We start from the raw sequence: 12,440 nt of genomic DNA, 5'->3' as shown, positions 1-12,440 counted from the left end.
GAATGGATATCTTATTCAGGATTATGGTCAACGTTTCAATAAAAATAATGGAATCTCGTTAAATTTCATTTTAATAATAATATTATTATATAACAATAACCTCGCGATATTTACATCAACGATATATTACAAATCAGTATTTAATTTTTTTTTAATTATTTTGACGCAATTTTCATAGCATTCAAAATCTTGATTTGAAAAAAATATGTTTATTGCTATACGCGTACGTATATGCATATGTACACATATGTGTATATATACATATATACATACACATCTACACGTGTACGATTAATCTATTTTACATTCTCAGTCCCTAGATCATTTTATGAAGTACCTACTCTACACTTGTGAAAACAGTATTAAAAATAAAAAATATTTAACGATCTCTGTAAAGATTCAGTCACCATATTTTGCATCGCAATTTTTCTCTTGTATTGCAACAAAATTAATTTTTTTATTTAAATCAACTTTGGCTATGTCGCCCAAAATTGTATCTTCGAGAATTTCAAATCAATGCTCAATATTCACAGCCTTGGCTCGTTCACGTACACGAGGTAATTCGATCCAATGCACATGTACACATTGAAATAAAAGTATTTTTTAATAGGTCCTATAAGGTATAGTCATAACTCAATTACTATAAATTATATAAACATACATAATTGAATCACATCGAAAATTTAAAAAATTATGATTCTGTTTAACACAAAGCATAATTTGAACATATTGCAAAATGAATCATGTTATGTTTGTTTAACGTCATTAAACAATTAATAGAAATATAAAAATATATATGGACATACTCGTTATGACTATACCATTGAGACCACATAATATACCTTCTGACAAATATAATTCAAATATATCGAAATTTGACATTTTCATAAAAAAAATTCTCAGAGTAAATACTTCTTCTGACAATGAAGTCAGTTTAGATATCCTAATATTTACAAAAGAAGCACTGTGTTAAAAACTAAAGATTCTTTAAGGACTCAAGTGCACAACATCAACATTGGTTCCTGGGGTAGATGATATCTGTGACCTGAGTTGAAGGTTCTCACGCTTTAATTGTGCAACTAGTTGCTTTAATGAAGTTATTTCTTGTCGTAACTTTTCATTATCACGTAAGCATTGGCCCAAACCCTGATTAGCTGCTCGTAATTCCCCTATGTATTCACATGCTTTTGCTAAAATTCCTCCTTTGCTCTGTATGAAAAATAAATATGAAACTCTTAGTATATGTCTAGATTCATAAAATTTTCTCTAAATATTAATCTTATACCTGAGTTTCATAATTTGCTTTGCCTTCACCACTGCCACTACCACTACCATTTGCACTAGCATTGCACTCAGGTATAATTTTTCCTAATTTTGCAATCCAATTATTTATTTTATCTCTTCGTCTGCGTTCAACTTCATTGTGAGTTGCTCTTCTTCTATCATCCCTCTAAAAATATATACATGAATGAAATTTAAACACTGTGCCTTTTAAAGTTGAACACAAAGTATTTGGTAAAATATGAATTTGTACCTTTTTGAGTACAGTGGTACAATTTCTTGGTGTTTCTATCTGTAGAGTAGTAGTTCTAGGAACCAACGATCTTGAAGTTTGTGCAGTGGTGAAAACATCATTGGCATTTCCAATAACATAAAACTGGCCATTTAATGGGGATGTTAGGACCTGTACAGTGTTATTTCCTGGTTGAGTAACTGGCAGTTCTATTTCACTTCCAGCAGTAGTGCCATTTACTTGAACTACTCTGTATGCAAGAGTTTCTTGATAGCGCATTCCATCTTCCCCAACAGTTTCCCCTACAAAAAAAATTTGACAAAGTCAATAGGTGTACATTGAAGCATGTAAATTGTAACGAATAACGAATAACACAAAAAATACTGTCTACAGGTTGTGAGTATATTTACCTTCACAATCCACGATTTCTGCTTCTTCAATAACAATTCCCGTGCCGCTGTCATCCTTCCCGTTAACAGTGCTGTAAAACAAGCGTAGGTACGTTGAAGAATGGATATGTAACTTATCTATAGAGTTACGTCTATGCCTATTACTTCCACGACCGTTGTCCTAAGTCTTGTAAGTGCGCACTGTGCACTACGTGATGACCTTGAGGAGACCTCGAGCGAAACAGGAGGGATAGGTGTTCGCATTATCAGCCAGTCGATATTTAACGTAAACACTACCTGACATCCTGTTGTTCGAGGTGCTGCTCCAAAATATCCATTTTTTTCTACCAAAACGTTTGAATTTGTCAAAATTCACGTGAGCTGGTCACGGGACACGGCAACGAGGTCATGTGGTGCACAAGATGGCAATCTGTGATTACAGCTCCACCTAACGTCGTTCATATTTATAAGTTCAAAATTCACTGTACATACCGATGACTGATAATTGTTACTTGCGTTCAATAGATAAGTTTATGAATTCGAAATTTATATTACTATAAATGTGTTCATTTTTCAAGATTATCTAGTTATTCAAAGAAATAATAAGTATAGAAATAATTTATTGAACAATGTAAGTAAAATTGTACATATGTGTATTCACAGCCGTCGCTGGTTTTGTAATACTAAGAACAAAAATCGATATTATTGAGATCACCATCACGCATTAGATCTCTACACTCTGTATCGCCTCTCGTTATATCTCCATGCACTATATCGCCATTAAATTTGATATCAAAACTTTACAGTTCTCAAACGCAGAACCTTGGGCAAGTGCCCCATTTGCTTAATACTAACGGCGATACTGTATATATATTATATTTTCAATGAATAACCTAAAAATAAAACTTTAAATATAATATTTAGAAATTTCTGTGTCTACGTGGACAACAGACATTTTATTGCATTACTTTTATTAATCTATTACTTATTATTTAAATTGGCGTTAAGTTATGATTATTAAAACGACATAACGACATATATATTTTAATCGTTAGTTTTTTGACTCCACTAAAATTGAATCAAAAATGTAATTTCATTTGTGGAATGTATTTGAAAATTTGAAAGTCATTCCAAGGATCGCTGTAAATACGAATAGTAGGAACTGCAACGCATTCTACGATAATTTTGATTGGTTGCTGAAATATAGTATCTGTAGTCACTGATATAGTTCATCATGGAGTACGTCGGTACGTACTAGCTTGCCAATTTTTCATAGTTTTTATTAAAAGTTGCGAACCAATAAATATTTTTTATTATCGTTTGTTACATGTTTTCTAATTATTTTAATTGTATTTAATATTTCTTCCTGGAAAGGTCCTGTTGTGTAATATTATGAATCATTGCTGTATACGTTGGGTTAATTTCATAAAAACAATCATTGTTTTAGCTTAAATTTGATGTTTAACTGGTTTCAATTTATTTGAAATTCTGTGCAGTATTGGGGCTTTATTAGTTTTAAAAGTGATATGCATTTTTACATATTTTCTTCATCTGTATTTTAAACATAACCTTATGTCCTCATAAAATTGTTTGCTTGATAATTCTATTTAAATGTTTAAGTTACAAATTTGTTATCAGAATTTTGCAGAATAAATATTGTTTTTGTTTTCATAAAATTGAATTATATTTAAAATAATACTATAAGCATATATGGTTTGGATATCTATATAACATTTCCATATTTTTTAGATGCTGCTAAAAATGAAAGCAATGACAACTCTTTTAACTCAACTTCTTGTTCTGAACTAGTATCAAATACAAATTCCAATAAGGACTCATCAATAGAAACAAAGGATTCTGCATCGAAACATGAAATTCAAAATACACAAACACAAGATAATGATACTCCAACTACCTCACAAAATTTATCCCAAGAGAATATAGACTTTAAAGTGATTTATAATAAACAGAGAATTAATGTAAATTTTCCACTTGATGGTACTGTGGCAGAATTGAAAGCTCATCTTCAGAACATCATATCTGTACCACCAGCTATGCAGAAAGTTATGATCAAAGGATTAGCCAAAGATGAACAAACACTTAGAAGTTTGGGTGTTACAAAAGGTAATTTTTATGATATAATAGAAAATTGTCCTATAAACCATTTCTGTGAACATTTACTAAATCTTTTATAATACATTCAAGGTGCCAAAGTCATGGTAGTAGGATCAAAGTTAGATGATGTGTTAGCTGTATCAATTCCAACAAAACAAGATCTTTCTGATGAAGCTGCTTCCACTACAAATAAAGAACCTTTGTCTCAACAAAAAATGCATAGAAAAGTATTAGATAAAGGTATTCCTGAAGATGTTATGCCTGGTATATTAAACAGTAAGGTATGATTTTTTGAATTAATTTTTTAGAACTGCATTACTCATATTAGTTATTTATCATTAATTTAATTTAATTGAAATTAGGAACCTCTACCGGAATTCCCACTGGCTGGCATGTTAAATAAATCTGGTGGCAAAGTTAGATTAACATTTAAATTGGAACAAGATCAACTTTGGATTGGTACAAAAGAAAGGACAGATAAAATACCTATGAACTCCATAAAAGGTGTACACAGTGAACCAATTCATGATCATCCAGAATATCATATTATGGTTTGTATTTTAATAATAATTAGAACCTACATAAGTATCAAAATTTAAGTTTTATACTACAATTAAGTTTTATTGTTTTATTTACATTTAAATACTCTTAAAATTTGCAGGCTATACAATTAGGTACAACAGAAGCTTCAAGATATTGGATATATTGGGTTCCTGCACAATACATATCCGCTATAAAAGATGCTATCCTTGGTAAATGGTGCTACTTCTGATCAACCGTTGAAAGAATTTTCTTTCTTCGAAAGCAAAGTGTAATCAGATGTAAGCATTGATACAAACACGACTGTACTAGTCACACATTTTTAACAGTAAGTAATAACTTATTTTGCGTTGAATTATAACTGATACGTTCTAATAAAAGTATTCTTGTTAAGAAAATTTTTTAGGTAAATGATTTTTAATTTTATTGAAAGTAACGGCAGTTATTTTATATGATTGACAGTTTGAATTTTAAAGAACTTACTTTCTAAAATTATTAAGCGTTTACATAACATTATGATTTCTGAACCGTCTAAAATTTTTGTACATTAAAGTAATACTGTATTTGTAATTTCAATTTATCTGGATTATATTATACATAAGATTTGTAAATATAATAAGTTTTTTACTCTTATAATGTACATTTACAATTAAAAACGTTTTATTACCTTAGAAACAATTAAACACATAAAGTTTTACTTTTTTCGTTTATTTAAATAGATACATTTAAACCCTTAAAGCTAAAGTGATACTTTTGTAAAATTAAATTTATAGGAGGAAACGAAGAAAGAAGTTATGATGTTGCATTTACAATCTTTTGAAGTTCGTGGAGAAATAATTCAATTTTTTAACATTTTTAGGACATTAAAATTAAAATAGTTTAAGTTTATACATTCGAATTATTTCAAATTTTATTTTGACAATTGTGTTCAATATCAAAATACCTTTTATAAATGTTATGCTTAGCAGAAGAAAAGAAGAAATAGTTGGGAATTAATTTTCTCAAATGTAAAACAAATATACGATTTCTATAAATTATCCAAGTTGCAATAAATTAAGTTTTAAAGAAATATAGTCCGCAGACACGAAACTGGTGTAATTTAATATAATCGTACTATTTGTTTACGAAACAACGAATTTGTTAAAGTAGATACATTTACTATATACTTCAACATTGGCCTATGGACAAAAACAAATTGTAAAAAAAATTAAATCGTCCCGAAATTTTGGTATACATAAAATCGAAGTGGACTGTATCTCAACGGACGTAAACGAACTAATACCGTATAATTTTAGTATTGTAACTGCTGTAAATTAAATTTTATACTCTGTAATATGTACAATTGAAAACAAAATCATGAAAAAGAAACGACAAATCAAACTTACATCTATCGTAACATTTACATTAAATTCATAACTATTTGCACGTTTAAAAAACTATTCAATGTCCGTTTAAACGAGACTTGTATATCATGTTGTGTGATTTGATAAAATAAATAATTTTAAGTCTTCTTTATGGTGTTATTTCTATTATTTTGTTCAGTCATATATTTAAACAGAATTACTTATTATTAATAAGTAACAGAGATGTAAATTTATATTTCTAACTTTTGGACAAATATCTTAAATATAGCGATTAGCTGTCGTTGATGTGCTGTATTACTCATTCATAGGATATTTAGTTTCTTGCCCGCATTACTACGAAACATCTGCGTCTATTCACATTTGTTCAACACGTGAACAGGAAACTTCTTATTAAGGTTTTAAATTACTTGAAGCTATATAAGCAAGCTGGCCTTCGGACTTTCTTTTACTTTAAATAAGAAATTGCAAGAGTCGAAGGATACAGGATCTTGTACCAATCGAAAAACGATTGTATTCATTACATAATCGGTATAGAACTTCGTATTTGGAAGGAAGATAAGTGGTTCAAGGTTTGACACAGTATTTGTATCATGTGTGTAGGTATTCGTGGATGTGTATAGGTGAAAGTGGACGGATACGTATACAGTTATACATTTCGTGGAAATAGGTGTGTACGGCACGGTGTCATTGATGCCGTTCGATTCATAGCGTTGGTTCATTACTCTTATTTTTACACTTTGTGTAAATGATAAAGAACGAGTACATTTTTTCACCGATAATGATACAAATATGCTTAATCATTATGCAATAAATATTTTTGAAAATAATGTGTGTTTTCTTGTCACATGAAATTTGTATTGGAGAAATAAACGCACAATCATATTGGCAGAAAGAGTAAATTGAGAAAAACAACGCGGGAACTAATGAATTTTATAGTGGATTTGTTATTGATGACTTAACTAATGCTGTCATCAAGTTAAACATGATAAAATCATTTATAATTCAACAATCAGAATTTAAATAAATGAATATTAAAAGTGAACTCCCATAAATTTTTAAACAATTAAGTATCAATGATTACTTAAAAATTTATTAATTCTGCTAGTGATGGAACAAAGTGATAACACATTAGAAAGTATACAAGAAGCTTTCTTATCTTTAACCGAGAGATTTATGGAACAAGGTGTATCATTAGCAGATCTTAAATCTATTGGCATAAAAAATAATACAAGACATAAGAGAAGCTTTTACTTGCACTATGTTTATTCCAAGAAAGTTTTACTTGCCATATTTGCACCAATATTTTGTGGTGTGTTTTTTAAGTACCTCTATGTAGACATAATTAAAAATATCCGTGGTACCAGATGTTTAATACCAAATAATTATTTCATTTGGGAGTTCACAAGACCAATATCAAATTGTGATTATTGCCGAGATATCACTTCAGCTTTGATTTTGCCAAATTTAACTAGAGAAGAATTTAAGCAATACACTTATTCTTCTCGACCAATGGTGGTAAAAAATGCTGCAAGTCATTGGCCAGCTTCGAAGGTATTTAGCTGGAAATTTTTCAAAGATTTATATGAAAATATTGATGATGCTTATGATTCGGTAGATGAATGTCAGTTTTTACATTTCAAAAGTAATCTTACTAATTTACATGATGTTTTTGCAATGACTGAAGAAAGAGCTTTGCAATTTAATGGAAAAAATCCCTGGTATGTTGGTTGGAAAAATTGCAATCTTCAGGTTCTGGATACAATGAAAAAGTTTTATAGTCTACCTCATTTTTTGCCAGAAGATGCAGAAGTTCCTTATTCCAATTATGTTTTTTTGGGATATGAAGAAGGTGCTATTATGCATGTATGTATAATAACAATGATAAACCTAATTATTTAATTTTTAAGATTACACTTATGTTAAATGAAATTGTCTCTTCCTTCATAGCTGGATTATATTTCACGTCTCATGTGGCAAGGACAAATTATAGGCAATAAAACTTGGACTGTTGCTCCAACACCAGAATGTGATAATGTTTGTAAACGTTTTAATTTTACTGTTTATGCTGGAGACATTGTTCTTTTAGACACAAGAATTTGGTATCATGGCACTTATGTTAAAGATGGAAACTTTAGTTTAACAGTCACCTCTGAATACGGGTAGACTTTTATATATTTATAATCACGTTTATTGTATACAATTCTAGGTGCTATACAGATAGTATTTTTATACTATGGAATTTGGAAATCTAAAATCATCTGCCTTACTGAAGTATTTATAATAATATCTAATTGAATATTTATGAAACTTTTATATGCATAAGAAAAATTAGAACTATAAAATATACTGTTAAAGATCAGTATTTAAGCGTTAAATTATGCGTGTACGAAATTTTTATTTTACATTGTCTGTAGATGCCATTCTTAATGAGGAAGTTACTTATTAATGCAAAGTATAATATATAACATAGGTTGAGATAAGTTTTGAAACATATATATTAAATTGGCCATTTGTTCAATCGTTGTAAAATACTGTATATAATTTATGGATACATATGAAGTTTTATATGTACCATTTCTGCCATATTTAAAAACTAGTCGGAATAAAAATTAATATTTGATAATATTGCTGCAAGTAAATTGATTTGTGCTTTAATGAAGTTGGTTATTGTATGTTTAAAAGATATTTTTATACACACATATTTAAAATTTTATACATATACAAGCATTTAAATATACGTGTTATACATATATACATATATATATCTTCAAGAAATTAAAATATTTTACTTGCCATTAAGAAAAGATTTATATTTACATATTGAAATTTTGTTCTAATTTAATGTAAATTTTATTATTCGCGATTAATTTTTATTTATTTTATGTTTAATTGCATATGTATATACATATATGAACACTGTGTACCTTCCATAACTTTTAATAAAATATATAAATATGAACAATGCGTTTCAAGAAAAACTTTTCCCATATTTAATATGCAATAACTTTTATTTTATATATTTATTTCATTGCATAAAACACAACAATCATTTTTTTTTATATACCATTTATACAGTCTACATAATAAGTATAAATACTTGTATATTTTTAAGCATAACAATATAATATAATGTGGTAATTAAAATTGTGAATAGTATAGGAAATATAGAAATATGGTTTCATTTAGTTGCATACACCAAAACAACATTATAGCAAAATCTAAAATGGAATGCATATACCTGTAACTATGCAGTATAGTGTATTATACATATAATACTAATTAGATGGTAGTAGTGTTAAAATTACACCACTATTTTCAGACTCCGAAAATGCAGTTTTACTGGTCCTTTTTTTCCGTTGCTTGTTGGAAACTTGGTGGGCTTTCCTAAAATATATGATATGTATTTTTAACATTAAAATTGTAAGACCTTAATAATAGTTTAAAATTAATATAATTACATAATATGCAGGAGGTGGAACATAGGCACATTGCGGTCTGCTTGGATCATAATATGCACTTTGGGCAGCTTCTGCTGCCTTTGCATCTACAAAAGAAAGAAATAAAATGTTAATAAAATGAAAGTTGTTGTGTTGCAAATATATTACAATTATTATAAGTTACATACATTTGTATACGTTTGATGCAGTAAATTTTAATCTGTCTGGCATTTTCTTTTATTTTTATTACAATTAAATAAATATTTGAGAATGTTCTCCTTTATTTAATCATAAATTAACTTTACAATGGCAATGAACAATTATGGAAGCCAAATTCCAAAATACATCAAGCATAATATAAATCTTTAAATATTTGCTCTAAAAATATAACAAATTCGAAAGAATTTTTAAACAATATCGATCTGTATCTCTAAAGGAGCAGTATTGTATTATCATATATTCAAATTGAATTGTTCATGATAATAACTCAATATTTTGTATATTATTTTTGCAAGACATGGAAAATTAATAAGTTTATACACTATATTTACAATTTACACAAATCAGAAAATAAGTTAAAAGTTGCTAAGCACTCATAATACCGCTTCACGTATTTTTGAACTATCTCTGACAACTATGAGATAATAACTGAGCATAGTGAAAGTCAACCTTACTCCAGGTCAACCAAACCTGTTATGCAACAATATTGCATAATACTCAAAACCTTCAGACTTGTCAGACAAAATAGAGACTATGATTCCATTACCTGATTATTTTTATAAAAGATATAACATCATAACAAAACAATATATCAAATTGGTGGGTTCAAATAAAAACAGCAAGTTGTATTTGACTAAATTTTAATAACATAATTTGTTTATAGTATAATATTTATCATAAATCTGTAATAAGGCAACAAAAACATAATACTTAATTATTATACATGGCAACAATAAGTAACAAGCTTTTCGTTATTCATAAATACATTTGATAAAAAAAAATAGTTAAAATAATTAATCATTTTTATTAAAATATTATAGCATGTGATCTCGAATTGTGTTATAAAGAATACTAAGGGTTTATGCATTTGTATGTTTCATTAAAGATATAATGTTTCTTATGTTTTTAACAAATTATGTAAATGTATATTGTGTTTCGTTTGTTATACACAAAGAAATTTTTTAAAAAAACTTTAATACTATCAATAATATATAAAACACAAGTTATGTTAAAAGGCTTGTACAAAAAAATATTTAAATTTTTTATATTATTAGTAATTACGCGGATATGGATTATAAGTATTTTGTTGCGGATAATAGCCAGGCTGTGCGTAGTTGTTACCTTGTGGATATGCAGTATATGGAGGAGGATTTTGTGGATAATTATTGTACACTGGTTGCCCATAATTTGGATACGCACCTGCTTGAGACATTGATTGAGCATTATAATTTGGATTAGCCCACCCAGGTGCCCCATTTTGTTGTGGTGGTGTCCAGCCAGATTGTTGAGTAGAGTTTCCCCATGCTCCTTGTGGAGGTGCACTGCTTGCATATCCTTGGTAAGGTGCATTTATACCAGGATATGGTGGAGGCATATCCGTCATATATACACTGTTTGCTATGTAATAAAACACAATATAATAATTTAATTTCCTTATATTTAAAACATTTTGAGTAGTGTTTTTACTAATTAATAAACACACAATATAATTAGTATGAAATAAGAATTATATTTTAAAAAATACCAAAAAAAATAGAATTTAACCTGGTGGCATGTCTGGAAATACATTAGTTGGAGGTACCCAACCATAATACCCAGTTGGTGCAGCTTGGTAAGCTGGTGGTGGTGCAGCATACCAACTTGATGTTGGTGGTTGGTATGGTGGTGGTGGATCTGATGCAGGTCCATTACGTTGAGCTACATGTAAAGAAAATATGAAATATCTATTGTTTTAATAATAGAGAATTTTATAATCATATGTATAATAAGTATACCCATTGCTGCTGCTCTCAGCATAGCTTGTCCATATTCTATTGCACCGCCACTCTTGAAATGCAACTTGAATTTACATTCTCCAACCCAATTGCCATTCGGTTGAGCACGACATTTGCCTTTAATGTAATTAGCACCAAACATTGGTTGATCCACTTCGACTTCACTTAATGTTACAAATGGAAAGCTAAAAGACTGCATCCTATCCTTAGGATCCTTTGAATTGAAAATCATCCTGTGTGTAGTCAAGTATAATCGTCCCCGTTTAGTACCAACAAATTCTGCTTGTTCTTGTCCATGAAATTCCATTGTGACATTGTCGCAAAATAGTAATATGCTACATAAATAAAAATTTTATATTATATCGATTATATCGAAGATGAAACAAATATCTTATGATTTCATTAATTGTTGCAATCGTTTAAGGATTATAATTTTATGGATTTAATGTACTATTGTTATTAGCCGGAAAAATGATTGATAATAACAAGGAAATTGCTTTGGGAAGGTCACGATAATAACTACGTTGCAAAAACGTCATACTCGGGAACATGTGAAACAATGATATTTTTAACAATAATTAGTTTTTCTTTTAACTTACCATTCCCCGGCATGTATAAGAACGCCGCCATTAGCGTGAGCTGTATTTAAAGACATAGTTTTTAATTTTTGGTTCAACTTCAACAACAATACTTCTTTTTCATCAGCTGATTCATAAGTGATGAGTATTACGTAGTGCGCAAGCGCATTTTATCTCAATACAGTATATTCAATGATATAGCAAACATGTAATATATACATATATATATATATATAAAACAGATATAATTATAGGTATATATGATGTTTATGATATATCATATTTTATTGCATGTTTGGTACTATATAATCTATACATTGATTTTCAAAATATATAAGTTACAAACAAATACAATGATTTACTAAAATTCAATTTAAACTACATTTAAGTAGAGCATTGCACTTGCGTGGATCTGTAACGCTGTTAAAAATATATTTTTACATCTAGCTGTACCGTGTCTGCGATTTATAAAGCATTTATAACTTATTTCATTAATTAAATTTCGCGGTA

General features: G+C 28.8%; 3 protein-coding genes across 11 annotated transcripts; 1 reads left to right on the top strand and 2 right to left on the bottom strand.

Annotated features, from left to right (window-relative positions):
- Positions 1 to 53: 53 nt before the first annotated feature.
- LOC100878581 (upstream stimulatory factor 1) lies at positions 54 to 2,355 on the bottom strand. 2 transcript variants are annotated; one of them, XM_003699990.3, is made up of 5 exons: positions 2,200 to 2,355; positions 1,924 to 1,994; positions 1,535 to 1,815; positions 1,286 to 1,450; positions 54 to 1,209 (listed from the first exon to the last, which is right to left on the bottom strand). In XM_003699990.3, the coding sequence occupies exons 1-5, from the start codon at positions 2,238 to 2,240 to the stop codon at positions 988 to 990; spliced, it is 780 nt and encodes a 259-aa protein (XP_003700038.1). In that variant the 5' UTR covers positions 2,241 to 2,355; the 3' UTR covers positions 54 to 987. The 2 variants fall into 2 exon arrangements, with proteins under 2 accessions (XP_003700038.1, XP_012151549.1); XM_012296159.2 differs by having other exon boundaries at positions 2,068 to 2,342.
- A 640-nt stretch (positions 2,356 to 2,995) lies between these two features.
- Positions 2,996 to 8,084, top strand: LOC100878361 (ubiquitin domain-containing protein UBFD1). Of its 7 annotated transcripts, none has more exons than XR_013040477.1 (6): positions 2,996 to 3,149; positions 3,652 to 4,026; positions 4,108 to 4,298; positions 4,380 to 4,568; positions 4,679 to 4,885; positions 5,331 to 6,067. XR_013040477.1 is itself a non-coding variant. In XM_076539719.1 (6 exons), the coding sequence occupies exons 1-5, from the start codon at positions 3,137 to 3,139 to the stop codon at positions 4,787 to 4,789; spliced, it is 879 nt and encodes a 292-aa protein (XP_076395834.1). In that variant the 5' UTR covers positions 2,996 to 3,136; the 3' UTR covers positions 4,790 to 4,838; positions 5,331 to 6,067. The 7 variants fall into 7 exon arrangements, 5 of the variants coding, with proteins under 5 accessions (XP_076395834.1, XP_076395835.1, XP_076395833.1 ...); XR_013040478.1 differs by having other exon boundaries at positions 4,964 to 5,378; XM_076539719.1 differs by having other exon boundaries at positions 4,679 to 4,838.
- Wbp2 (WW domain binding protein 2) lies at positions 7,952 to 12,109 on the bottom strand. 2 transcript variants are annotated; one of them, XM_003699986.3, is made up of 6 exons: positions 11,952 to 12,109; positions 11,353 to 11,687; positions 11,123 to 11,275; positions 10,778 to 10,975; positions 9,380 to 9,465; positions 7,952 to 9,305 (listed from the first exon to the last, which is right to left on the bottom strand). In XM_003699986.3, exons 1-6 carry the CDS (start codon positions 12,005 to 12,007, stop codon positions 9,258 to 9,260), a joined length of 876 nt encoding a protein of 291 aa, XP_003700034.1. In that variant the 5' UTR covers positions 12,008 to 12,109; the 3' UTR covers positions 7,952 to 9,257. The 2 variants fall into 2 exon arrangements, with proteins under 2 accessions (XP_003700034.1, XP_012151516.1); XM_012296126.2 differs by lacking the exons at positions 7,952 to 9,305; positions 9,380 to 9,465 and having other exon boundaries at positions 10,202 to 10,975.
- Between the last annotated feature and the right edge of the window lie 331 nt (positions 12,110 to 12,440).

Source organism: Megachile rotundata, chromosome 14 (genome assembly GCF_050947335.1).
Source record: "Megachile rotundata isolate GNS110a chromosome 14, iyMegRotu1, whole genome shotgun sequence".
Lineage (NCBI taxonomy): Eukaryota > Metazoa > Arthropoda > Insecta > Hymenoptera > Megachilidae > Megachile > Megachile rotundata.
This window is presented reverse-complemented; position numbering and strand designations above follow the sequence as displayed.

Coding starts and splice junctions, on each gene's coding strand:
- LOC100878361 (XM_076539717.1), top strand. CDS start 7,029: ATGGAACAAAGTGATAACACATTAGAAAGTATACAAGAAGCTTTCTTA. Junction 7,785..7,868: donor AAGAAGGTGCTATTATGCAT/GTATGTATAATA, acceptor CTTCCTTCATAG/CTGGATTATATTTCACGTCT.
- Wbp2 (XM_012296126.2), bottom strand. CDS start 12,007: ATGTCTTTAAATACAGCTCACGCTAATGGCGGCGTTCTTATACATGCC. Junction 11,276..11,352: donor GCTGAGAGCAGCAGCAATGG/GTATACTTATTA, acceptor CTTTACATGTAG/CTCAACGTAATGGACCTGCA. Junction 10,976..11,122: donor ATTTCCAGACATGCCACCAG/GTTAAATTCTAT, acceptor TTTATTACATAG/CAAACAGTGTATATATGACG.
- LOC100878581 (XM_003699990.3), bottom strand. CDS start 2,240: ATGGATATTTTGGAGCAGCACCTCGAACAACAGGATGTCAG. Junction 1,995..2,199: donor CTCGAACAACAGGATGTCAG/GTAGTGTTTACG, acceptor CTTGTTTTACAG/CACTGTTAACGGGAAGGATG. Junction 1,451..1,534: donor GTACCACTGTACTCAAAAAG/GTACAAATTCAT, acceptor ATATATTTTTAG/AGGGATGATAGAAGAAGAGC.